At 42.2% G+C, this 26824-nt stretch overlaps 1 protein-coding gene across 1 annotated transcript in view; it reads right to left on the reverse strand.

Annotated features, from left to right (window-relative positions):
- The window catches only part of LOC134797123 (spectrin beta chain), an 81574-nt gene that overhangs the window by 18602 nt on the left and 36148 nt on the right, over positions 1-26824 (reverse strand). Inside the window, exons 3-23 of the mRNA XM_063769361.1 lie at positions 23797-23948; positions 20213-20386; positions 18390-18678; positions 17567-17738; positions 16584-16712; positions 16129-16341; positions 15444-15641; positions 14696-14825; positions 13691-13840; positions 13213-13352; positions 12363-12487; positions 11696-11826; positions 10985-11130; positions 10197-10320; positions 9600-9850; positions 8655-8814; positions 8237-8375; positions 2493-2674; positions 1612-1726; positions 1101-1225; positions 427-617 (exon numbers count right to left, since the gene is read on the reverse strand). Of these exons, the coding sequence (XP_063625431.1) occupies positions 427-617; positions 1101-1225; positions 1612-1726; positions 2493-2674; positions 8237-8375; positions 8655-8814; positions 9600-9850; positions 10197-10320; positions 10985-11130; positions 11696-11826; positions 12363-12487; positions 13213-13352; positions 13691-13840; positions 14696-14825; positions 15444-15641; positions 16129-16341; positions 16584-16712; positions 17567-17738; positions 18390-18678; positions 20213-20386; positions 23797-23948 (3436 nt within the window). The remainder of the gene's footprint in view (positions 1-426; positions 618-1100; positions 1226-1611; positions 1727-2492; positions 2675-8236; positions 8376-8654; positions 8815-9599; positions 9851-10196; positions 10321-10984; positions 11131-11695; positions 11827-12362; positions 12488-13212; positions 13353-13690; positions 13841-14695; positions 14826-15443; positions 15642-16128; positions 16342-16583; positions 16713-17566; positions 17739-18389; positions 18679-20212; positions 20387-23796; positions 23949-26824) is intronic.

The following is a 26824-nucleotide window of genomic DNA, read 5'->3' on the forward strand; positions in this document are numbered from 1 at the left end:
GCTTTTGGGAATGAAAAACTGGAAAATAAAATTCAGAATTCAAATGACCGAAACGAGAAAATGCTCATCCATCCATCCATCTATCAAACAGACCAAATTGAAACAAAAACTCTCTCGGGAATGAATTTCTAACAAGGTAACGCATACACAACGCGCGACCAAGTCGGCGTCGGCGGCATCCATGGCGTCTTATGGTGAACACTGTGATTAGTAAAGTTTTTAATTACTAGGGTGGTCAAGTATATAAAGTCCTTTACAACTAAAAACGTCAATAAGGTGGCAAGGGATTAAAGCCACTGGAAGGTTTATTTTTTTAAGAACGGGTCACGGGGAACATGCCGAGCGTTTTACGACTTAAAATACGCGAGTGACCCGATATATTTTATGTCTGTGTGTCACGGAAGTTTTGTTATTAAGTGTTCTCACTTGAGCTCCTGGTGTGTGAGCAGCACCTCAGCCTGCCTGGCGTCGCGCTGCAGCAGCTGCAGCTCGAGGCTCTGCGTGAGCAGCTGCTGGCGGTTCTCCCACATCTGCTGCAGCTCGGCCCAGCCCTCGCGGAGCGCCTTCAGACGCTCGCGGAGGAACATGTACTGCGGGTCGTCCTGTGTCGACGGCTCCTGAGAAAATAAAGTTTATTAGTTTGCGATGTAATCGTTAAGCAAATATGTAATTACATCCTGGCCCTGGGAGACACAGATAAGGGAAGCGATGTTCAAATAACTCTTGATATCGGAGATTTATGCATTAGAACATTATTAGATGACACGAAACAGCTTTCTTAAAAATATAGTGATATTCTTCAAGAATAAACCCATTGAATTTATAAACTCAAACTTTCATTTTCTTCGTTCTAAATTGGAAAGGCAACGCGTAGAATCTGTGCGGAAAGAGAAGAGCCGTTGAATCATGGCATGTAAGAGAAACCATACATTCTACAACTCTTCTCTTTCTGCACAGACTCTCAGTGAAAATACTTCCATTACTTAAAGTCCAAATATTAATTTCGCGTCCATAAACGCAGGGCTCCTATGCTGCCCACTACAGTTTACGCAGGCCGCCTATTTCAAGAGTTAAGGAACGAAGAAAAGATGGCAACTCACGGCGGTGATCTTCTCTCCGTACTCCATCATCTTGGCGTACTCGTCCTTGTAGTTGTCGATCTCCTCCTTGATGGTCTGGTGCTGCGACAGCAGTTTCTCCGCTTCCGCCAAGCTCGACGGCGTATCTACATTATTCGAAAAAATTGTATCAGTTTCATGTTTCATCGTTCAATACACTGGAAAATCGACATTTATATATTTATCATAGCAGATACTTGTATCATTTAGAAGTGTATTTAAAACATATGTCATAGGAAAAGATTCTGGTACTGGAGCCTAATTTCTGATTACGACATATATCGCCAAACAACTTGTTTTCCACCAGAGTAGTTTTGGACTGTACCAGTAATGTGGATGTTCCAAAGTTCTTAACTTTTGTTTATAGAAAATACAAACTAGTACCTAAATATATGTATTGTACAGCTGTTTTTCAAACGGTTTTTCAAACCGTTTGGATCTAGTAGAAGTTGTCCTCGGCTAGGTTTTGTCTGTGTTGAAGTTTGGTACATACCTTCCGAAGCGACGTCGGTCTGCGTCTTGGTGAGCCAGGCTTGGAAGTGGTCCACGGAGCGCAGGAACCGGTGGAGATCTCCGGCCTCCTCCAGCTTCGAGTCGCGCTCTTTCAACTGTTTTGAAACAAATAATTGTGTTATTAATGTTTCTAGAATAATCGAGACATACAAATATTAGATAAAAATGCTTGCTTACTGAGAAGCAGGCTATGAACTTGAACAGAGAAGCTGTATTTCGACTGCTTTTTTAATGGGGTTGGCAACTGTCAACGGTTTGCATAGATGGCGCCATCATAGCTTGCCCCTTTTTCTATGAGATATGGCTTAAAGGACTGGCGTCCAGGGCATTAAAAAAACAAAAATTTGACACAATTCTAGGGATTGACAGGGCAAGCTATGATGGCGCCATCTGCTAAATACTTCGACCGGCCAATCACATTATATATGCTTAATTTTCTGTGCACAACTCGATTTACTCTAACTACTACACATTGGAAACGTTATATCCACCTCATCGGCGTCTGTCTTGCGAAGTCTAGGCGTATTATATTAGAGTCAAGGTCATTTGAACCTTGTTTACTGTACTCATTTATCACAATAAAACGGCAGCACCGCTGCGCCCCGTAGATCAGCAACTACTGGCGTTCATCGGCCATTAAATTTTGGAACGTAACTACTGTATATAAGGTTCAAATTCCTTTGACGCACCCGGACTTGACCGTTAGACATGAATGACTCACCATCTGCGTGAGCTGGTCCCAGTTGTCGGTGATGACGGTGACGCGCTCGCGGATGAGCGCGGCCTCCTCGGGGTGCTCCTCCTCGATGGCGTTGGCCTCGCCCTCCAGCGAGGAGATGCGCGCCTGGATGAATGACTCACCATCTGCGTGAGCTGGTCCCAGTTGTCGGTGATGACGGTGACGCGCTCGCGGATGAGCGCGGCCTCCTCGGGGTGCTCCTCCTCGATGGCGTTGGCCTCGCCCTCCAGCGAGGAGATGCGCGCCTGGATGGCGGCCAGGTCGCGCTCCATGCCGGACAGACGGCGCTGCAGGGTCATCACACCTGTAAGAAGCACACTTTAGAATCTAATTGCAATTTGTTCCTATGCGTGAGCCGTTTCAACAAAACATGTATTTTTTTACAAATAAAGGTCTTTTAGTGAACACCCTTTTATGTTTTAGAAGAAGAAGAAGAAGAAGAAATACATTTATTTAACATCTGGGTATAGAATAACATACAGAACAAGTTACATAAACTACTTAGATGCTAAACAGGATCCCCACTCAGCATAATGCCACGGCAAGCCATGACGCTGATTTTCAGTGGGTACCTGACTTAAAACTAATCTACATCTAAACTAAAACTAGACGAGTGACAACACGCACTTCAACACAGATTACAAAATACAATCATACAATAAAAGAGGGAAACTACAACAAAAAAAAAAATAACTTAAATTAGACGGTAGTTTATCATTTTTTTAGCAAGCTTAACGTTGCGGACTGTGAGATTATTGGGTAACGTATCATAAGCAAGCAGGCAAACAGAAAAGAGAAAATTAAGTGATTTGTTCGTTTAACAAGTATGCTCGATATTTAGATTTAAAAGTGTAAGGCGATTTCAGTGCACGGATAGGCGGCGGAATTAAATTCCAACACTTCGCGGCAGCACACCTAAAACTACCACGAAACGCAGCTGTCTGGTGAGGAGGACAGACAAGCTGAAGAAACCTTGCAGACCTAACCTCGTTGGACCTGGAGTTACGTGACCATAAAAGCTTGTTGTAGAGGTAGGATGGCATCTGTTTGTTGATAACACCGAAGAGCAAGATTGCTAAATGGAGTCTTTGACGAGTAGACATTCTTAACACACGATTTTGATTTAAATATGGCGTCACATGAGCTCGCGGCGGAATATTATAACAGAAACGCGCACAGGCATTTTGTACTCGCTGAATCAGCCGCTGCGTGCGCGACAATAAGCGCGGCCCGTACACTATATCGCCATAGTTCAGTGTTGAGAGCACCAGCGCCTCACACAGTTTAACTCTAAGCTCAACATGTAAGAATTCGCGTATTTTGTACAAGACTTTCAGCCGGTAGAAGCAGTTGCGTACTGTGTTCTGCACATGCGTTTCAAAGCGGAGTTCCCCATCCATGACGATTCCCAGATTACGCGCCTCCTGGACACGTTCCAAGGGTTCGTTGTTTATATGTACTAAGAAGTAAGATTTAGATATGTTATCAATTTGATTTTTAGACCCTAGAATAATGTATTTTGATTTTGTCGGATTTAAATGAAGTGAGTTTGAGTGTGACCAATTAAATACGCGCTCCAAATCCTCATTGAGCTTATTAATTTGACTCACGCAGTTTTTGCTGTTGCAATGAATATAAATTTGGAGATCGTCGGCATATATATGGAATTTGGAGTGCATAATTACACTAGTTAAATCACTGCAATATAAGATAAATAATAATGGGCCCAAAATGGAGCCCTGAGGCACTCCTCTAGAGACTGTGCGTATATCGGACAATCTGCTCTTACCATTAGCTCCAGGTATTTCAACTAGCTGTTTTCTATTGGTTAGATAGCTCGCAAACCATTTTACAGTACCAATATCAAAACCGTAGTACGTGAGCTTAGAAAGCAGTAATGAAATGTTAATGGTTTCAAAGGCTCTCGAGAAATCTAAGAGCGCTAATACCGTACCTTGGCCCATATCTTGAGAAGCTAAAATGTTATCCGTCACGTCTAGCAAGGCAGTAGTGGTACTACGGTGTTTGCGGAAGCCTGACTGTGCAGCCGGTAAGATGTTATTTACCTCTAAGTATTCTGACATTTGTTCGCATACCACCCTTTCGAGAATTTTGGACAGACATGGCAGAATACTTATTGGTCGCAAATCTTTCATAGTCGCCGGATTGGTGACTTTAGGTAGAGGGCGTACAAGGGCAGTTTTCCATCCATCAGGAAATGTGTGTGTCGTAATCGACCTGTTAATAATAGCTGTTATAGCACCCAATGTTCGCGGTAAGGTAAGCATGACCATTTCCAATGTAATACCATCGATACCCTGTGCGTTGGATGTTAAACTTTTTATAACTTTCATAACCTGGCTCTCACTAACCGGCTCCAGAAGAAATGTTGATTGGCAAAAACGATTGAACTCGTAAAATGTTAAGTGGCTGACGTTTGTATCTGTACTACCAGGAAGGTTGAGAAAATGTTTATTTAAGAGGTCAGGGTCATTGAAATGGCACGGAAGCTCCTTATCAGTACACCTATCAGTGAGAACGTCTCGCTTAAGATTTTTCCACAGCGCCCTTGAATTACCAATGTTCGAGTTAATGCGTTGATTGAAATACGCTCGCTTCTCATCAAATAAGGCACGAGAAACAACATGTTTGAGATCTTTATAGTATTCTTTATGGGATTCTAATTTGCTGACTTTGTATCTGTCGTGGGCTTTATTCCGCAGTGCCATCATTTCTTTTATTGTAAAGGTGATCCACGGGCAACTGTGTGATCTAATACATACCGATTTGAGTGGGGCAAAAGTATTAAATAAGTAAATAATATATGCATTATAAACTTCAACCATTCTGGTCGGATCTGTGAGGCTTATAATATTATCCCAAGGAATGTCGAATAGTATTTTTTCAAAGTTTTGTGTGTCTATATCCTTTATAGGTCTAAAAGTTATAAATTTAGGCGACGGTTTTTCAATCTTAATATTGAGTTTACATGAAATAAAAGCATGCGAACTAAGTTCTGGTATGTGGTTCACGCTGACATTACATACTGGTGCGTCGGTACATACCAAATCTATCAGGGTACTGCTGTGCTCTGTGAAATGAGTAGGTACATCGACGTGTTGTGATAGATTAAAACAATTTAAGAAATTGAGCAGTTTAATGGAATTCGCGTTATTACTATACAACATATTAACATTAAAATCACCCAATAATATGATGTAGTCATATTTCGCGAAAGTGCTGACGGAACCTGTCAACGCGTCAATAAATAAATCCAAGTTTAGCCATGGAGGTCGATATGCCGTGCCAATTACAACCCTGACACCCCTAACGTTAAGGCTTAGCCACATTTGTTCAACCGGCGGGGTAAGGGGATGCGCGCAGATCCGTGCACTGATACCCTGTTTTATGTAGAAACCGATTCCCCCTCCGCGCGACCGCACCTCTGGCGGCCTGGGAGTATGTCTCAGTTTATAGCCTGGCACCGTGGGAGCACGGCCGTCTACAGAATCACGCAACCATGTTTCATTTATCGCCATGATGTCGACCTTATGTGCCTGCATTACGGCGATAAACTCTTCGTGCCTAGTACCTAGAGAACCGGGATTAAGTAAACCAACTAATAGTTTGTTCTTATTATTCGATATAACGTTGAAGAGTTACAGCAATATAATTTATTAGCTAGCAAGCATGTACGACATTTAAAATCATGAACATCAGGTAATAGGCACGATAGCACAACATTACAAGGAAACAGGTTAGAAAAACAGCGTTTAATGTTTGGTGAATGTTGACTAAACAACAGGTACAAGCGTGTAACATAATATGTTTTATGTACAGAATTAGTGGCTCTTATCATAAGCATTAGTGCGTATTTACTAACAGTATTACTATCACTATTTACTATGACTAACAGTATTGGTGCGTATATAAGGTAAGTACTACATGTTGGGCTCATACACCCGGGGACCGTCGAACCTAAACTGTGCCAAAAACCTGACTGATGTCAGCCACGGAACGAATGCGACGAGGCGATGCGTCGTTATGACGCCGAACATATATTCGCCCGTCTTTTGTCCACGGCTGACGCCAGTCGAGCCTTCTGCACTCCTGACGAACGTTATAGAACAGTGACCGATTTAGCTTGGTGAGTCTCTCATTCACGTAGAAACGGCTGGGCTGCCCAGGTAAATCAAAGTCGGCCGTGTCTGCTCCACGGCGCACGCGAGCGGCTCGCAGTAGGTCGCTACGCGGACCGCGGCGCGCCAGGCGCACCACCAGCGGCCGCGGGCGCGAATTCCCCACAACGGTGGCAGGCGCCGCGATCACGCTAGCAGTACCGGACGCGGGCTCCGAGGCAGCCGCGGCTCCACCCGCTGGTAAGGACCCTGTGGCAGCTGCAGCAACATTGGTACCCTCCTGAAGATGACGGCGCACACCTACTCGCTCCGCAAAGATTATCTCACGCTCATCGAGGCTGACGCCGAGTTTCTGCGCAACCAGGCTCAACAGGTGGTACGGGCTCTCATTGGGTAGTTCCGGGATACCTGTGATTTCCAGGTCATTAGAGAGGAGGTCCTGGTCGCGGTCAGCCAGCTCCATTTTCAGTTCAGCCACCGTGGCAGCCAGCTCGTGCCCTGGGTTCGAGTGTTGCTCATCTTCCACACGGTCCTCAAGCCGCTTCACTCTATCCTCGATCAGTTCAATGCGCGCGTTGAAATTATTAAATGAATTGTGCAGCTCTGCCAGCTCCTGTCGAACTCCAGCAATTTCATTACGCATCGATGAAAAGTCTGCGCGAAAACGCCGCAGCTCTTCCGCAAGGTCTTGGGGTTGGGAGTCGCCGGTGGGCGCGTGTGGGGCGGGCAGGACGCCCTGGGCGCCCTGTTGGACGGGAGGCACGGAGGGTGGTTCCTCTGAGGCATACTGACTGATCTTGACCGGGGTGTCATCGTTGTTATTGCGGCGAGGCGCCTTAATTTTACATCCTGGGCAAATCCATCCAACAGGCACACGAGTTCCCGCAGGTAAACTTGCACAGTTTCTGTCATATGTCCCCGAACATTTGGAACACGTAGCGCCATCTGCCGGCGAATAGAACTTTCCACAGCCACCACACTTAGCCATGTTGCGACGTTTAACGACCGGATAAGCAGGTTCAAAGATTTGACAATAGATGGCGCGGAATGTAGGTCTTATAAGAAATCCTTTTAATTTATAAGATCTCCCGAATTAATAACTAGTTGCACGCGCGGTTAACCAGTTTCGAGAATCAGGAACGTCCCACTCAAACTCACCGATAAGGCTATAACTAAAAGATAGCTGCAATTATTATTTAAGACCTTCTTAATGTAGTGGGTAGATTGTGAGCTTAAAAGCCGTTCCACTTTTTGTTTCACTTATTCACTGTAATTTGATTAATAAACACTGAGAAAACACTACTAGTTTATATGTGCAACCTAATTTATTCACTGATAGTAAACACTTAACTTAATAATGACTTAGACATTTTTAAAACATTTAAAGCTCGCGAGTGGAAACACGAACGTCAGCTGTCATGACGTCACCTCCATTTTAGCATATAACACGGACTCGGCGGATTACCCCTCCATTAAGATAAAACGGTTACGATAAAATTCTAATGAATGACTTCTAAAGGTTTTTCACTGACTTCAGTGACTCATCCAGAGAGTTGTAACTATGATTATGTATAAATTAGAGTGCCTTAGTATAGTTTACAAAATCAGGACCCGAGGAATGAAACGCAACTGTCACACTAATATGGAAGAGCGATAGAGAGACACAAGGCGAAGCGCAAGCGATTGTCACATTGGCTAGGCCAGCAGTAGTCAAACGATTATATTACCGTTGAGATCCATCTCCAGGTTGTCGGTCTGCTGCAGAATGCGTTTCTTGTCCTCGATCCAGGAGACAGTCTCGCGGCACTCGATGTGGAACGTCTGCACTCCTTGGGCGGACTTGAGCTCGTCTTTCTTGCCCTCGGCCTGTCAGAAACAAGTTGCATTAGAATGGAATAGTTATAAAATGCTAAACAATTTTATCTCAGGTTTTTAAATTATTTAAACTGAAGGACGCAACCAGAAAACATCCCAATCAAGGTGCTAGTTAAGATTTTAATTTATTATTTTTGATTAAGATTTTGGATCTGGTTAAGATTGCAAGCGTTGGATCAGGAAATCCAAGGACTGGTAACGTCTTTATGGAGATCTTTGTCCTTGTGGCTATGTCCAACAATGGCCGTTATTCTTCTAATAAAGTCATACCTTGTCCCTTAGCTGGCTCCAGGCGGCGTTGAGCCTGGCCTGGCGCTCCTGTATGCGCGGCGCCTGCGGGTGCTCCACGTGGATGAGCTGCCGCGCGAGCTGGTTCACGACGGCCACGCGCGACGCGTTCGCGTTCATCTCCTTGTCGAAGCCATCGTATCTGCGCACAGCACGACATTCTTTAAATATTTCAAAATACATATATGAAATTGACTTTTATGAATTTCAATTTCTGGCGTGTGTAGGTACCACAATGGTGCGCGACCGATATGGTGCAAGTAATTCATAAGTCAGCTGCTATTAGAAGGTAAAGGATGACACGTTTCTTGCATTGCAAGCTTGCTTAACAAGATGATAAGTAATTATCTTACCATCTGCCACACAGTAGCAGTATTTCTTTGAGGTGGAAAAGATTGAGGCTAAACATAGGATTATAGTTCGTTTTTTTTAGCATTAGTAATAAGGTAAACAATCTTGATGTCTTTTAATTGAAAAACACATTTTAAAAATAAGTTACGGCAAATATGTAACAATTATGAATTTAATACGATCATTTATATTCTTCTGCTTTCATACCTAATAGTTACTGATTTTTAAAAAGTGTTTTTTAATTAAAAGACATGTCAAGATCGCTTACCTTCTTTCAAGTTCTTTCTAATGCAAAAAAAAACGAACTATAGAGTTCAGTATCACGTTATTAATTATACCACGTCGGTGGCAAACAAGCATACGGCCCGCCTGTTAGTAAGCAGTCACCGCAGCCTATGGACGCCTGCAACTCCAGAGGTGCTACACGGGCGTTGTTGACCCTTTAAAAACCTGTATACTCCTTTTTTGAAGAACCCCATATTGTCTACCCTCATCAGTTGGTAATGGTGGTATGTATATTCGCTATTTGTAAGCTATAGTATGCCTAGGTATTCGTCCAGTATCCGCGATACTAACCTGTGCTTCATGATCTCGACATCATCAATGTCCTTGGGTGGCAGCATGGTGTCAAGCATGCGGTCCTTCTCGGCGATCCATTGGTCGGCCGCGTCAGCCTCGGCGAGCAGCTTGAAGAGCGAGAGTGCGTCGAGCAGGCGCTGCTTGCGCAGACGCGCCAGCTCGGCGAGCTCGCCGTGGCGGGAGTCGATGGCGGCGAGGCGCTCGCGCACTTCCGCGCTGCTGGCGTCTTCGGGGCTCAGCTCCGAGGCCTACGTAAAAATACTTAGTCATTGTCGACGGCTTTGGTAGGGACATTCGCTTATTTATTTAAATGTATAATTTGGCACTCATTGCCTAACGATATTAACTTCTTGGATAGGACTAAAAAAAGTATGATCAGAACACTGAATAATTTTTATCAATCGCTTTATTATAGGCAATAAATATGAGCTAAGTGACATCAGTACATTATAAAGCGTTCAATAGAAATCATTGTAAAACAGTTTTCACGCTCTATAACCGATCTTTAATTTAAAAATATCTTTACGTTTGATTTGTCTGTACGTTTGTTTGAAAAGTCGCCTTGTCTTTAATTATACCAGAGCGGTATTGTACCTGTTGCTTCAACTGCTGGATGACGTTGGCGTAGTTCTTGAGCTCGTCGGTGACGTCCTTGTGTTTCTTCAGCAGGCTCTGCACCTGGGCCTCATCCACGCCCGTGTCCTCGGACGACACCAATCTAAACAAATAACATTACATTTTAATGATGATTGATGATTTTATTGATGATTTTAATGAACTGTAGTTGTCAAGCGGACCCCAGGCTCCCATGTGCCGTGGCAAAATGTCGGGATAGCACGAGGAAGAAGAAGATTGTCCTGAACAGTTTCGTCCACAATGTTAAGTCGTAATTCATAAATCACATAAGATATTAGATATAAGGTCCACTGAGGGTCAATTAACCCTTTAAATGCTTTACGTTACAAACAAAAACGTCACTGACACGCCAAAGTCCCGGGCGCGAGCGAACTAATGTAAACCTTACTGGAAAGTGCGAAGGTTACTTTGACAGCGAACGTCATAACACCTATATTTGTCCATGGCGCTGTGGGCACGACTAGTAAAGACGACTTTAGGTGTTCTTGGCGTTCAAAAGGTTAAGAGTGTCGATGCTGCGGTTGTAATTTTCTCCCCCATTCTTTTCCTCTCGTACATCGCAGATATATGTTTTATTTATTAGTTAGCCATTAGTTGTATGATAATAAAGAAATTTCATTTCATAGCTAATCATCAAAATCTTAACGAAGTCACGATGCAATTTGAACGTAAGTTTGAACGCCATCTAGCGAATTCACAGGGCGTTTTTCAACAAAACAATAATTAAGAAGTAAGAATTTTCTTACCGCAGGGTATCCAACATCCAGTTGTCGATGTCGTCGGCGTCGGCGAACAGTTGGTGGTAGCGGACAGCCGCGTCCAGGCGATTCTTGCGGAGGGAAGCCACGTCCAGGAGGTGGTTCCATTGAGACAGGATGTCGCGGAGACGCTCCTGAATTAACAACAAAGTTAGTGCTAACCATCTACGGAAAGTCAAGAGCAATCAAAAATTATAGTGAAAGTAAATTAATTTTTACTATATAAAACTTTAAATAAACTGTGCGCGCTGAAACTTCTACAGCCTTGTGACTTGAATAGAATGCTTATACATGGCATTGCCACATTAAGCCAATAGGCAAGTGCTCCCTAGAGTTCACACACGCTCACTTGTGGCCTAAGGCTTTTTTCACATTCGTCCAGAGGCGGGGCATCGCTACATATAGTGCATAATCCTTTACCATCGTATTTTCTCGGAAACGTTCGTATTTGTCATGCTACTTTAGTCAACCTCAGTACTTTTTGCACTGAGACTGACTGAAATAGCATGACACGTTCCTACGTTTCCGTGAAAATAACATGGTAAAGGCTTTGCAGTACATCTGTTTATACGTGCATACTTGCATAGCGCAACCTCGTCATCACTGAATCGCTCGTCGAATTTTAACTGTATTACCATCGCACTGGTCATAAATAATTTGATTTAAACTCTATGAATATTGGCATAATAGTTATATTACCTGGATCCTATCGGCACCGAAGTGACCCTGAGAGACGAGTTCGTCTCCGACGCCGGCCACGCTCATCAGTTGAGGTTCGTGAGCCTGGATATCCGCTTCCAACGCCTTGTGCTTGGAGATCAGCAGGTACACTGCACAATAAATATTCAATTTTGTAAATATGAAAAAGAGTCATTGATTCATAAAATATTTTTGCTACCAAATAATCTACTAGGTGTCACAGACAGTTCCGTATGCCGTGGATGCACGGAGAAAGAAGAAACAGCCTCTCTCTCCTTGATCCAGTTCTCCTCGTCGGCCATGTCCCAGTAGAACTGCCACAGTTTGCGGCTGTCTTCCAGGCGCTTTCTGTAAATATATTATAAACATACCAGTAGTGAGATCGTGGCCGATGTCGTCCACGGACACGATCTGCTCCTTCTCCTTGATCCAGTTCTCCTCGTCGGCCATGTCCCAGTAGAACTGCCACAGTTTGCGGCTGTCTTTCAGGCGCTTTCTGTAAATATATTATAAACATACCAGTAGTGAGATCGTGGCCGATGTCGTCCACGGACACGATCTGCTCCTTCTCCTTGATCCAGTTCTCCTCGTCGGCCATGTCCCAGTAGAACTGCCACAGTTTGCGGCTGTCTTTCAGGCGCTTTCTGTAAATATATTATAAACATACCAGTAGTGAGATCGTGGCCGATGTCGTCCACGGACACGATCTGCTCCTTCTCCTTGATCCAGTTCTCCTCGTCGGCCATGTCCCAGTAGAACTGCCACAGTTTGCGGCTGTCTTCCAGGCGCTTTCTGCAAACATATTCATAAAATTAGAATAAAGTACCATTACCATTAAACGGCTGTTCGGGTAATAGCCGCAGTATCCAATTTTTTACAAATTGGCTGTCCCGGCTAATGTCAAGGTTTTTTAATGAAATAATGGCTAATTTGTACAAAATAACTTTTTAACGTCAATGAAATCAAGGGCCAACTGGTTCTGATTATCATTCGAATTCTGCGTTTTTCTTTTTAATAAAAATAGTTAATTTATCTGATAGCATTGACAAACGAATATAAATACTGGTACTTAGGTAGTTCAAAAATATGCCGCCAAAAAATTGTGACAAGTAAGTTTGTGCACGTTTGTGGGTTTCAGTAGATATAATTGACGAGTGACGTCATAGGGATCTTGCTTTTAAGAGGGTCTGCCGTCTAGTCACCCAAAATCTGAATTTAAACTTGATTTAGGGGCATGGCACACTGTTCGATTCTCACGTCACTACGAAGTTTGAGAGATACAACGCTATGCGTGTATTATAGCGACATCCCGCTCGCACGTCGGCATCGGACGCAGTATGCCATGCTGTCCATAAATTACGTCATCGATTTTTGACGATTTTTGACCCCCCCGATTTTTGGCGGCTCGCTAGAATGTACGCGTTGCTGCAAGTAGGGACATGGTGTTCCAGGACACGCGTAACCGACTACGCGTGCCAATGTACGCGCAATCCGTACGCAGCTTTAAGTATACCGACCTGCGCTCGACGGCGAGATGGACGAGCTCGGCGTAGGCGTTCTCGAGCTGCTGGATGCGCTCCACGGTGATGGCGGGGTCGCACGGCCGATATCCGCCTTCCTCCTGTTCGAGGAAGCGCTGGGACTGGCCCACGACCACCTGACATAAATCAAAATTAATGTGTAACAAAAAGATCACGTGTCAAAAATTTCGCGATAAATAAGTTACTTGTTCTACCGTTCACAATATACAACGATTAGGTACTCCTTAACCTCTCGAATGCCGGAACGCGGATCCATGTTAATGGGTATTGAACTCTAATATATTAGAATTCAATACTTACTGCGAGGACCCACATTCCGATGCGATAGGTTAAACTTGAGGGGTTAAAGGCTTCAATCGAGAGCATGATCCACGCGCGGCAGCCCCGCTGCAGTGAGACGAAGCCTCGAAAGTCCAGTATCGACTCTAAGCGTTGCCGATAAGGTTCAAATTACCTTGACGCGTTCGCCAAGAACGTTGATATCGGCTTCGACGAGGGCGTGCTTCTGCAGCAAATCTTCGACGCCCATGAGATGTTTGCCGTAGTCGTCGGTGAGGAGACGCAGCTTGATTTCTTCCATGGAGTCTAGAATGTATAGCATTTCCTGTGAAAAAGAATCATATTAATGTTAGATATATCCATCAAAACATTTCCTTTGGATTTCTTTGTTTTAATATACAGTAGAAAAAAATATTACTATAAGAACTTTATTGCACAGTACTACAACTATGCGTTAACTATAGTTTGTATAAGTATTTTTTATGGAAAAGTATTTTACAGGAATTTAGTCTAGTAGAACTCGCCATGAGTTAATTCAAGACGTAGTCTTTATTACTAAAGGTCATTTTCCTGGATTTTTTCATGGTATTCGGTATTTAATGCAGTAACCTAATCCGCACGACGGTTTTGACACTTGCCACTACGACGTTCGTCATCCACCACTAATCTTTAAATTGTTTCATTTGCTTTCATAGTAGGCAATGATAAGTCGTAAAGTTGGTCTACTGGTTGTGCGGTATAATGAAAGTTGGTCTACTGGTTGTGCTGTATAATGAAAGTTGGTCTACTGGTTGTGCTGTATAATGAAAGTTGATGTACTGGTGGGGATGTATAATGAAAGTTGGTGTACTGGTTGTGCTGTATAATGAAAGTTGGTCTACTGGTTGTGCTATATAATGAAAGTTGGTCTACTGGTTGTGCTGTATAATGAAAGTTGATGTACTCGTTGTGCTGTATAATTAAAGTTGGTGTACTGGTTGTGCTGTATTATGAAAGTTGGTCTACTGGTTGTGCTGTATAATGAAAGTTGGTGTACTGGTTGTGCTGTATAATGAAAGTTGATGTACTGGTTGTGCTGTATAATTAAAGTTGGTGTACTGATTGTGCTGTATTATGAAAGTTGGTGTACTGGTTGTGCTGTATAATGAAAGTTGGTGTACAGGTTGTGGTGTATAATGACCTGGAAGTTCTGCTGCAGCTGGAGAGACAGCTCGAGGCGTGCGCGGCGCGCGCGCAGCAGCTCGAGCAGGTAGGCCCACAGCCGCAGCACGTTGTCGCGCCGCGCCTGCACGCGCTCCATGTCGTGGTACCTGACAAACCAGAACGAGTTAAGGCTGATTTAGACGGCGCGCGAACTCGCATACGATTTTAGTTACATTGCGGACTGTTGGTTAAGCACGTCCAATTCAACCGACCGATCGAAACCCGCAATGGTATGAAACTCGCATGCGAGTTCTCGCATCGTTTAAATCAGCCCTTAGCCAAGTCCCTCGACTGCCTCAATATATGCCTACAATACCTAGACAATTTAAACCATACAATTATCGTAAAATGTCGTAAAAAACCTCATCTTTCAAAGTTTATTAAATATGTAGCCTGTGTCGCAAGAACGAAATCATTGACATCTCATGCACTCAATTTGAGTCACACGTTTTGACACTACGTTGAAACACATTACACAAACATACTTACTATGTACGCCTGCTACGCCTACGCAAATACAGGGCAAAGACTCAAGTTCTGTTACCTCTCTGCCTGCAGCTCGGAGCACACAGCAAGAACTGCCTGCACGCGTTCCTCATAAGCAAAGACATGCATCGGTGTCAATAGCTTCGTGCTTCGGCAGGAGCCAGATCAAAACCGAAGTCATCCTGACGACTGGTTCTCAGTATACTACTGGTAAAACGTCAAGGTTCTGTATAGGTTACCTTTCCGCCTGCAGCTCGGAGCACACAGCAACAACCGCCTGCACTCGTTCTTCGTAAGCGAAGATATCGGTCTCGATGGCCTCATGTTTCTTAGCCGCCGCTTCGACAGCTGCCAGGTCGAAGCCGAAGTTGTCCTGGCTGACGAGACGCTGGTTCTCCGAGAGCCAGGTCTCACGCATCTGGGCTTTGCGGTTGAATCTGAAAAAGACCGGTCAAGATTAGTGGCTACACTAACAAAGGAGAGTATAAACCATACGACTCCAAAGTCTAAACTTCTAAAGAGAAATAACTAGATGGAAACGGATTGCAAAGTTAGTGCGGATTCCATAGTTTTATTTCATGAGTAACTATCGCGGTAACCGAAGACAATATTACAAACAGAACTTTAGAAAAGTTAACCTTTCTATGCTCAAGTTTCTCCTGTCCTTTCTAAGCGCGAGTTCTCGCTCGTGCTCGGATTTCTCAAGTCTTTTGGACTATGAACCTTACAGCCTATATAATAAAATATAAACTCACCTAGCAGCCAGCTGCTCAAACTTCTCGTGCCTAATGAGCTCCTCTCTAAGCTCGAGCCCGAGCTCGTGTTCGGATTTCTCGAGCCGTTCCCATGCGCGGTTAATGTCGAGCATAATCTTATCTTTAGGACTATGAACCTTACAGCCTATAGAATAAAGTCTAAACTCACCTAGCAGCCAACTGCTCAAGCTTCTCCTGCCTAATGAGCTCCTCTCTAAGCGCCAGCTCTCGCTCGTGCTCGGATTTCTCGAGTCGCTCCCAGGCGCGGTTGATGTCGTGAATCATCTTGCCTTCCTTAGGTGTGTATGGCTTCTGGTTGGCGGCACGCATGCGCGACTGTAGAGTGAATAGGAGCACCTCCAAGTTGCCTTTCTCGACGAACCTGAGAAGAATATCATAAAGTTTAATTTACACATGTAGCATGTTTCATAGTTAGCATTCAATTCAGCCCCATTTTTAAACTGTACTTGCTTATTCCCAGGTTGCCGGGTTGTTTGCAGGGTCAGTTAGGCATTGTTGAAGTTTACTGGGAATAACCAAGGTAGAAGAAGAACCAATATTTCCAAACAATTACAAAAATATGGAGTAAGATCAAAGGTAAAGGTACTAAAGGTTTGTCCTTACTTGGGTGGTTTCTCGACCGTGCGGTAGTTGGCGAACTGGATGAGTTGCTGACGAACGCCCTCCAGCGAGTTCGCGAACGTTCGGTCGCCCAGAGCTTCGATCGTGCGCTCGATCCATTGCAGGAGGTCACTGTAAACAGAAAAATATTGATTTATTTACCATTAAATACTACTACCTACTAAAGGACTAAGAGCGTGTTGCATTAAGAACTGATTAAAGAACTGTCAAGCTCTTAGAGACAATGGAACAAGATCAAGCAAGAATTCATCTTGCAATATCAATAATACCTTTCTTTGTACGCATAATATGAGTTCATTCTTAATTGGCCCTCGAGTTTAATGCAGACGATTTATGGTGTAACATTGGGGGGGCCCCGTGTTAGGTGGTTGAATCAACCGAGAGACATAACACGTGGTACGGCAGGCCTGACAAGAGAAGTTTGAGACATGATGACTGAATCGGCTTGATGGTACTGAGTCGTCTTTGACTCTGTCAGCGAGTGCGGACCGCCAGATCAATGAAGGAATCACTCGTACCACATTTAGCTATCAAACCCATTTTCTCAGTATTGCAACAAATCTACAGGTTAAGTAGAATAGAATAGAATAGTTTTTTATTCGTAAACACACAGACAATAGACATACATAGAAAAACAGTGAAAAATAAAGTGTCACGAAATGGTCCCATCTCAGCATGTTGCTGGCGACTTCCAGCGCCAAGTGAAGGTTCCTATCTGGTGAGGGTCTAGTTACATAAAGGTTTCCTACCTGGTGAGGGTCTCGTTACGTGAAGGTTTCCTACCTGGTGAGGGTCTCGTACTCCTGCATCATCTTGTCGTTCTCCATGGCGATGCCGACGACCTTGCCGATCCTCTTGCCCTGCACCGTCTCCTGCTTCAGCTTGCTGAAGTAGTGGTAGTAGGTTACTACGTATGTGATGATGGACTTCCCTGGTGAGGGTCTCGTTACGTGAAGGTTTCCTACCTGGTGAGGGTCTCGTACTCCTGCATCATCTTGTCGTTCTCCATGGCGATGCCGACGACCTTGCCGATCCTCTTGCCCTGCACCGTCTCCTGCTTCAGCTTGCTGAAGTAGTGGTAGTAGGTCACTACGTATGTGATGATGGACTTCTCATCGGGATGGTCGACAGCGATGTCTGGAAAAGACGGACATTGAATTGGAAATGGTTTGATTTCAATGGGAAAAAGAGCTCTTCAAAAGGGGGGACTGTAGAATGGCCGGGAACCATAGCTAGGTATAACTGTTACATATCTGTCCCACAAAATGTGTTTTATAATAAGCTATACAAAATGCGATACATTAAACACATTCACTGCCAAGTGTTCATTTTGTATTGGAAATGGGGCGCTTGGTACCTACTGAAGGTGTTAATACAGCCAGAGCGTTAATGTGCAGAAGATGTCGAAATATTATGGTCTGCATTGTTTTTTCGTTATTTTTTTTTTGCGGCATGATTACATTTTCTATCTAAGACATCTCACTACCCACTTACCCACTCAAGCAGTTGGTGAAAAGTAAGTTAAATCAGCTCCAGTATAGCTACAAATTTTTTTAGATTTTGAACCTTACCTTCGGCATCCAACAGTTTGGTAAGCCCAAGCTTATCCTCGGCAACATTGAACGCATTGTTCAAATTATGGATCGGGTTGCTTCTGCGTAGCTTCTCAAACTGTATCAGGTCCGGTCTGTGCTTGTGAATTATGGCGTTGAACGCCAAGCCATCTCGCCAGGAGGTGGTGAAGTTGCGTATATACTACCTACAGAAATGTTTGACTTGGAACCTTACCTTCGGCGTCCAACAGTTTGGTAAGCCCAAGCTTATCCTCGGCAACATTGAACGCATTGTTCAAATTATGGATGGGGTTGCTTCTGTGCAGCTTCTCAAACTGTATCAGGTCCGGTCTGTGCTTGTGAATGATGGCGTTGAACGCCAAGCCATCTCGCCAGGAGGTGGTGAAGTTGCGAACATTCACATTGTTGTAGCCAGCGGTCTTCATTTGACACCATAGCAGTAGAGCGTCCTTGGCTGACTTGGTTTCTTTGTTGTCGGTTTCTTCGATTGTGATGTCTTGGATCTGGAAAATTAATGTATCTATTAGCAACCCGGATATTTCAGTGCCTATTTGTTACAACAAAATATCGAGATCCCTTTAACCTTTCGAACCACGCAGTCGCGAGCTATATTAAGTCAACCTTGAAGTTTTAAATTTAATTTTAGGCTACCTAGGTAGGTTATAGTCAATGGGTTTGAAAACTTGAAAGTTTCATCCATGATTTTGTTACTAACGAATCATACATAAAATTACACCACTTTAAGACAATAGCTGTCGAAATCGCGCTTTGATTCACTAAAAAATGTCTTAGCCTAGCCTAGTTCTTAGTTTTATTTAAATTTAATATTTCTATTAATATCCCGCTAAGTGGCGCCCAAAAACCCCCAGTAATTATACCTAAAAACAAACAATTAGTAACGCCTTCCGTTTTGGATCGAATCATATGTCTAAATATAAACGTAATGATATCACCGCACCTATCGGGATTCCAATCCTTATATAGCACTACGAATAAGTTGTTTATAGGTACACTTGTTGCCCAAGTAGAGCTAAGTAAGTATAAGATTAATCTATTAAGTACTTGATGCGATATCAAGTTTTAAAATCGTTGCCATTTATTTAGTAGCGAGATACCTATAAATATCTATTAAAAGTCGATTTACCGAATTATCGATTACCGAATTTGATTAAAGTAGTTCATTCTCAACATTCTCATCTCATTCCATGTTAAATAACAAAATAATTTTTCAATTATAGTAACACTGAACGCTGTATATGTTACATGTTTGTATTTTTATCAAAAGGAATGCCAAGTGCATTTTGCCAAGATGCCAAGGTATAATTTTACAAGATGATACGCAACTAACCCCTGTTGACTTTGCGGCAATATTTTTTTTACTAGCCTCTAAAAGTGCCCACTGCTGGGCAAAGGCCTCCCCTCTTTCCCGTCATTTGGTCCTATCCAATACACACTCCCGCCACTCTTCACAAAATGTGTAAGGTATGTATAAGGTCGTCCCACCATCTCCGCTATGGTCTTCCACTGCCCCGAGACTGTATGGGAACCAGTCGAGGGTTTCAAAGCTCAAAAATCCTGGCCACATCGATATGTTGTCGTAGGCGCTACCTATCAGAACAGGCCCCGTAGACAACCTGCCAATCGCTAACGCTACGTAGCAAACGAAACGCAACTGTCACTGTCACACTAATATGGAAGTCTCTCTAGACACAAAGCGATTCGATGGCGAAGCGCAAGCGATTGTCACCTTGGCTAGGCCGTATTGCTTTAAATTTTAGCCAAAGGTTTAGAAATATGTATTACCTGGAACCGCAGAATGATGGTCCAGATGAGGCCCAGGCTGAGCCTCGGGTTCCCGTCGACGATGTCGTGGGAGCCCATGTTCTCGAGATGCACGCGCTGCTCGCGAAGGAACTGCAGCGCTTTGTCAACATTTTCAAGGCACAAAGCGAATTGATGACGAAGCGCAAGCGATCGTCACCTTGGCAAGGCCGTGTTGCTTTAAATTTTAGCCAATTATTTAGAAATATGTATTACCTGGAACCGCAGGATGATGGTCCAGATGAGGCCCAGACTGAGCCTCGGGTTCCCGTCGACGATGTCGTGGGAGCCCATGTTCTCGAGATGCACGCGCTGCTCGCGAAGGAACTGCAGCGCTTTGTCAACATTTTCAAGGCAGTGGATTCGCATCTTGCCTTTCGTCGGACGAGGCTGCAATAGGAAATATTAAGTACAGTCAAATCAGGAATCAATTGCATTGTCAGTGTAAATTTTCGACCGACGCTAATAAAGTACATAGTGTGATATATCCATATCCATCCTGATGACTGATTAATATGTGGCTTGCGCGAGTGCAGCCCTGCGTTCGGTGTTGCAGATGGTCACATCACTATAGCATGGCCTGAATTGACAGATGAGCATCGCGCCATTGTCGGCGTCGTAGTGGAGTTACCCATGTCTGTGTTTTCTGTCTTAATGTATTAAATACTTTATAAATTAGATGAAGATTGGTTGATTGGTGTATTTCGTTTTAAAAATCCTTCAGTTTGGTTAAGAACTTAATAATCTTATTTAAATATAAAAATATCGTGTATTACAGGTTGTTATGACCGCAACTTTAGCATATAATCATATAAATGCCTGGAAGGTAACATACCTTCAAATTATGACAATTTGACCAATTGAATTCATGCCTTTTTTACGTAAGGTTTTTATTAAGTCTTAAGTTACCAAGAATATCCAGCAAAGATAACGATATAACGATTAGAATATACTTTGCACCTAAAAACTGCATTTTATAGTCCATTGTATATTTTAAATTTGCATAATTACTGCTATACATTCTGCTAATGTAGACAGCTGAATTAGCAATAACATCGTACCTACGTTGCTTTGTTAGTCTAAACATAGTGCAGACCGATGATAATCAAATATTTACGATACTGATTTAGATATGTTATAATTATGTTATAGTAAATTAGGTATACCGTGTGTCCCTGTGTCTCTTGATTAGAGTATTTTAACAAATGCATTTATAAGGTGCATTAGGATAACTTTAAAAATGTGGTAATTTTGTAAATGACAAATATCTATAGGGGATACTACAATGTTCTGCCGCCAGGGTGCAGCACTAAGCTAGCTAGTAAACCATAGAGATTTTTGACAAGTTTTCACGGACAGTAAAATATGACATTGATGCATCAAGGCGGTTTGTTATCAAGGGCATGACGATCATTTAGTAGATTGTTATTGAAAATTATCCCGTTTTCGAAAATACCCCAAGGCACCTTACAAAATACAATAATCGAAATTGTATTTAAGAAAAAACTACTATTTTTCAATTACAATTATTAGAATAGTATTTAAATAAATGGATTCTTAAGAAGTAACTCTAGTATACGGGTTTTGAACTCTTGTCCAGAGAGTAAGATTTAGATTTAGATTTATTTATTTCATAATATGAAATTACAATATAAATTATTTTACACTAATCTATACGAATTTATTTTATGATCGTCAAGTAGGGAAAATAACAATTGATTATAATTATACAAATGTCAAGCAATACACAATTTAAAAACCATTATAAGCATTATAAGGTTACGGTGTATATGTAGGTACCTAATTGGACCTCAATATATTATATAAAGCCCAATAATGTAATCCGATTATTTGGTAACAAGATATTTTTGGGGTTTCCTGTAACGCTAATCCGTCACAAATGTTTAGATGGAGAGTAGGCTTCGCCGCCAGGTAGAAATGGTAGATAGTTACACATGTATGTAACTTACATGACTAAAGATTTAATTTTAAGCTACTGAAATGAGCGAATGCGCTCTCAGATTAATTAGTCCCGTTCAACAAAATTTTCGAACGTTTTAACGGTGGCAGACTGTATCACTGTAGTGCAACTGTCCCTTAGGGCCACTTGCACCATCGGGGTTAACCGGTTAAACCTGGAGTTACCATGGTTGCCAGTACAATTTGACACTGGGTTAACGATTTAACGGTTAACCTCGGGTTAGTGGTGTAACACGGCTGTTTAGAAAGGGGGTAAAATATAAATAAATGAAAAGCTCCGGCTTGTGGAAAATGGAAACAGCCATGTTAACAAAATAAAATTAAATCAAAATAAATTAAAATAAACTAAATGGAAACCTTGCTGTAGGAAAGCTAGCAGGAGAGACAATTAAACAAATTTATATCTAACAAACTTTATTAACCAAATGTTGTTGCAAAAGCTCAGTGGCAAAGCAGGGTCGCTTCACAGGTTCTAGTTATAAGGGTTTACACCCATTAATTAAAAACTAAAACTAAATTTCGAAATACCTAAGTTTTATGCACCAGAACTTTCAAAACTTCAAACTGAATAAAATTAAATTATAATTAACCATTTTAAATTTGTAGTGGGTGGCGGATGCCACTCAAAAGTTATGCAACAGACCGACCTCAAAAACTGCTGCTGGAACTGCAGCAGCGGGGGGCGTACTCGCCTTTCCCCGGGAAGCTGGCCGCTAACCTGGTTGGAGCCGGCCGCTGCAGATGGCGTGGTACAGATCCCACAGCCTCATTTTACAACTTCTAAACATCTTCAAATGAATTTCAAAAGAATTCGAAAGCTCTTCCAAAAAAATTCACAAGCTCTTCAAAAAAAAGTTCACAAGCTCTTCAAAAAAGTTCACAAGCTCTTCAAAAAAGTTCACAAGCTCCCGGCTCCTGTAAACCGAGAAATGGATACATTAGCCGACGCCTTAATGGCCGCTAAAGAAAATATGAAACAATTGGAAATTTAGCTCACCGCACTGGAAGCTGTTAGGACTTCTGGCGGAGCACTCCCAACCCTCGAGCAGGAGTCAACTCTGTAAAGAACCAAAAACCTGGTTAAGGACGAACCCACAACGTTTCGCGCCATTGTGGAGTTGATCACACCTAAATTCCATTTGTACTTACTCAGTGGAGCACACCGAAGGACTCGAGCTGCTTCCAGCATTTCGACCAACATGGCGAATGTGTGGTCTCACCACAAATAGTACTCATGCGAGCGTGCGTCCCCGGAGGGGTCCACACATCAAAAGTGCATGTCATCTCAAAATGACCTCCTCATATGTTGAGTACAAAAGGCCAAAACAAAAGTAGGGTGCCAATCCCTTGAAGACACAAATCCTACGAAAATTCTGACTGATTTATTTAACAATTCACTCCTGAGCCTAAGAAATATATTTTACCAATAACTCTAATAAAGTTTCATTTCAGAGCCCCCTTTTTGGAGTCTGTAATTCCTATGTTTTATTTAACATCTAAATTCTCTCTTACCTAAAAAACATATCTAAATCATACAAAGTTTTCCTGGAGTGACAACCTAAATATCTCAAGTTTTAATTATTTTTACTCGTATGACAACCCCGACAACAGATAAGCATAAAGAGGTGCATCTGAATGCAACAGATTATGCAAATAAGTGCAACCAATCGAGTTAGTTTGGGATATTGTTAAAATCGTCGAAATAAGAAAAGGAATTCAACCCAAAAATATTAATTTAAAATTTAAGAAAATGTCTACGTTACAGTGGGATGGTGCAAGTCACGCTTGGTCAATTAACCCCAGATCCCCAGATCACTTACCAGTCTCTCTCCAGAGAGCACCTCCAGCAGTTTGATGAGCATCTTCCCGTCCCGCATGTCCACGTAGAGGTCGCCGATGCGGTTGCCCACGCGCACCAGGTGGGAGTTCACCCATTTTTGGAAAGTCTTCTTCTGTACGCTCTCTCGTTCGTCTGTTGGAGAAGATTATAAATCAACACAAGATATCTTCAGAGTTAATTTGAGCGTAGATGACGGCTGTGAATGCTGTCTTTTAATTGGTGACGAGTGGAAGATTATTAATGAATACAAGGTGTCTTCATGCTTAAGTTGAGCGTAGATGATGGCTAATGCTGCCTTTCAATTGGTGACTAGGGCAGGAGGTGCGGGCAGAATATATATAAGAAACATGATATCTCGAAGATTAAATGTGATTGGTCTATTCCTGAAAGTCTTCAGGCCATTCTTAGCAGGAAAAAGCAACGACAGCAGTAGATTAGACGCTATTTTTACAAGTAAATCCTACTTGGATAATCAGTATACTTGATTTAAATGTTCACCACAATTTTAAACCCCATAGAAGCCCCAAACATTTATCTCAAACGAACAACCGAAGTTTCCAAACAGATAGAATAGATCAGAAAGAACGGACCTGTAAGCCCGTAATCATAATGAAAATGGACGTAATAGACGTTCATTATATATTAAAAGTAGGAAACAATGTTGACACAATAACCGCCAGTGGGGTCGGCCGCGGCGCGGAGACCAGATGGGGTACTCCTCGACGTGTTCTGTCGGCGGCTGCATCGCGGTAACAGGCCTGCAACGGTGTAGGGTGTGGTAATCAATATATGTAATGTTAGATGGGGATTATGTTGCAGGCCGTGGGTTGTGGACCGGAAAGGGTGCGAGATGAAAGGGCTTTATGCGGAAATGTGACAAGAATTTATGGGTACCTTTAAGGTAAAAATGTGAAAGTGGTCTGTGGTTTCTGGTCAAAGGTCCTACTACAGAATCTGTTGTTGTCAATAAGGAACCACTGGCATAAATTAGCCTTTTTAAGTAGTCCTTATTGGTCAGAAACATATAAGTACATTTTGCCTCAGAACATCACAAATATCACAATAACGCGTTCAATAATCAGTAAATATTTACCTTCTTATTGGATTTACGTCCTAAAAACAAACCACACATGTAACTTATCAATACACCTACAGACCTACATCCACACACTGATAATACCGTTCACAAACTAACCTCTTAGCTCACAGACCACTTTATCGTAATACACCTCAAGTCCAGGAACCTCAATATCGATCCCTCTTTTAATCAGATCATAGCACTCTGTAGATGTCATGTCACCAGCACCAGGCCACTCAGGCAACTGAGAACACAGCCTCCGAGGCAACGGGAAGAATTAGAGCGACTAAAAACAAACTGGCTACAGGGACATTCGATACCAATGCTCCAGATATTGACAACTTTAGGTCCAGTCTGATAACTACACTAGTTGCACCACTCAGCCGTTGGATTAGTCAACGCGCGTGTTTAAAAATGAGAGTGCTCTTGAATTTTCAGATAATCTAGTAACATTGATAAAGCCGTATCAGAAACGGATGATTTGATGGTAGACGCGGTTGTGTTATTTGTAAAATGTTTGCTACCTCTGAACTTGGTACAGGAAAAGCGGAAACGGTGGCTTCAGCAGATAAGGGAATACATATTTGCCTGCTTATTTTAATATGTAGTTGTAAATAAAATATGACAAATAAATTAACAATTCATATTCAATATTATTACTTACGAATAGGTAAGTTAAGTACTACCAGTTCCTGATTCAATATTTTTGTGGTAAATATTTAATGGTAATTACTAAGGAACAAGATTCTTACATAATTCCTCATGAATTCATTACGACGTTACTGTTGAATGAATAGACATTACTTCAATATGCTATCATAATATAGAAATATTAAGACCAAGACCGGCAAATAATAAACACTTATTTTCACATACATATTTAAACTTTAATTTCTGTACAGTTTGTTGTTGAATTATTTACCTACAGGTTGGCTAAATAAAAAATAACTGCATTCCCGTTGCCAGGGAGGTATTGGGATTATACTGAGCAACTATTACTAAGTATGAAACCAAATCTTTTTTTTCGCGATTTTGGGATTGCCCCATAGTAAAAGTTGCTCAGTATAATCTCAAAACCTCCCTGGCAACGGGACTGACGTCGGACCCGACGAGTTTGTCAACTGAAGTAGATGTCGCTGTACGGCGCCATGACTTTTTGTAAATAAATTGTCAAACGTCAACTTTTTACAACCAGACCAGAGTTACCGCATAATGCACAATTTACGTATGTGTTACTTTGACCTCGCCTTCGCCGATCCTTGCGGGACCATCTTTTATCGCGTTTTTTACTTGTATAACAAGTTACAAGCAATCAATCTTTTTTTTTCACTTGTATAACAAGTTACAAGCTAAAGAGAAGAAGAAGAGAAGAGATCCGTCTTATGGATGTTATGGATAAGTTCGCCCTTGTACTATATTTATGTCTGATGTTTGACCTTTATTCCTCTTTTCCGTACAATAAAGTGTTACTTATTTACTTACAAGCAATCATCTTTTTATATTTAACTTAATTTTTAAAATTAAAGATTTCGTTCCATTCTGAAATCTTTATTATGTACACGTCTTTAAAGATATATTATACGGTTATCAGTTGCCTTCGATTGGTTTCACAATCGCTTATCTTGGTGCAGGATAAGTAAGTTCGCTGACACAAATAATAATAGGCGTCTACGTGGTTAATTGTTTCTAGGCATGAATTGATAAACTCACTTATGTTAATTACAATCGTTTAATATACATATATACTATATCCATGTATTGATCTGGGTTAAGCACTACATGTACTAGAGTATACATGTAGGCAGTAGGGTGCCTTAATCGAGGTAGTTGTGATTCTTTCATTATTACAGTATATTAAGAGCCAACAGGAGTGGTCATTTCTCCATACAAACGTACTCCTCGTTTTCCTCCGTGGTTTTTGAAGCTAGAG

This window comes from Cydia splendana, chromosome 14, assembly GCF_910591565.1.
Source record: "Cydia splendana chromosome 14, ilCydSple1.2, whole genome shotgun sequence".
NCBI classification, from domain to species: Eukaryota; Metazoa; Arthropoda; class Insecta; order Lepidoptera; family Tortricidae; genus Cydia; species Cydia splendana.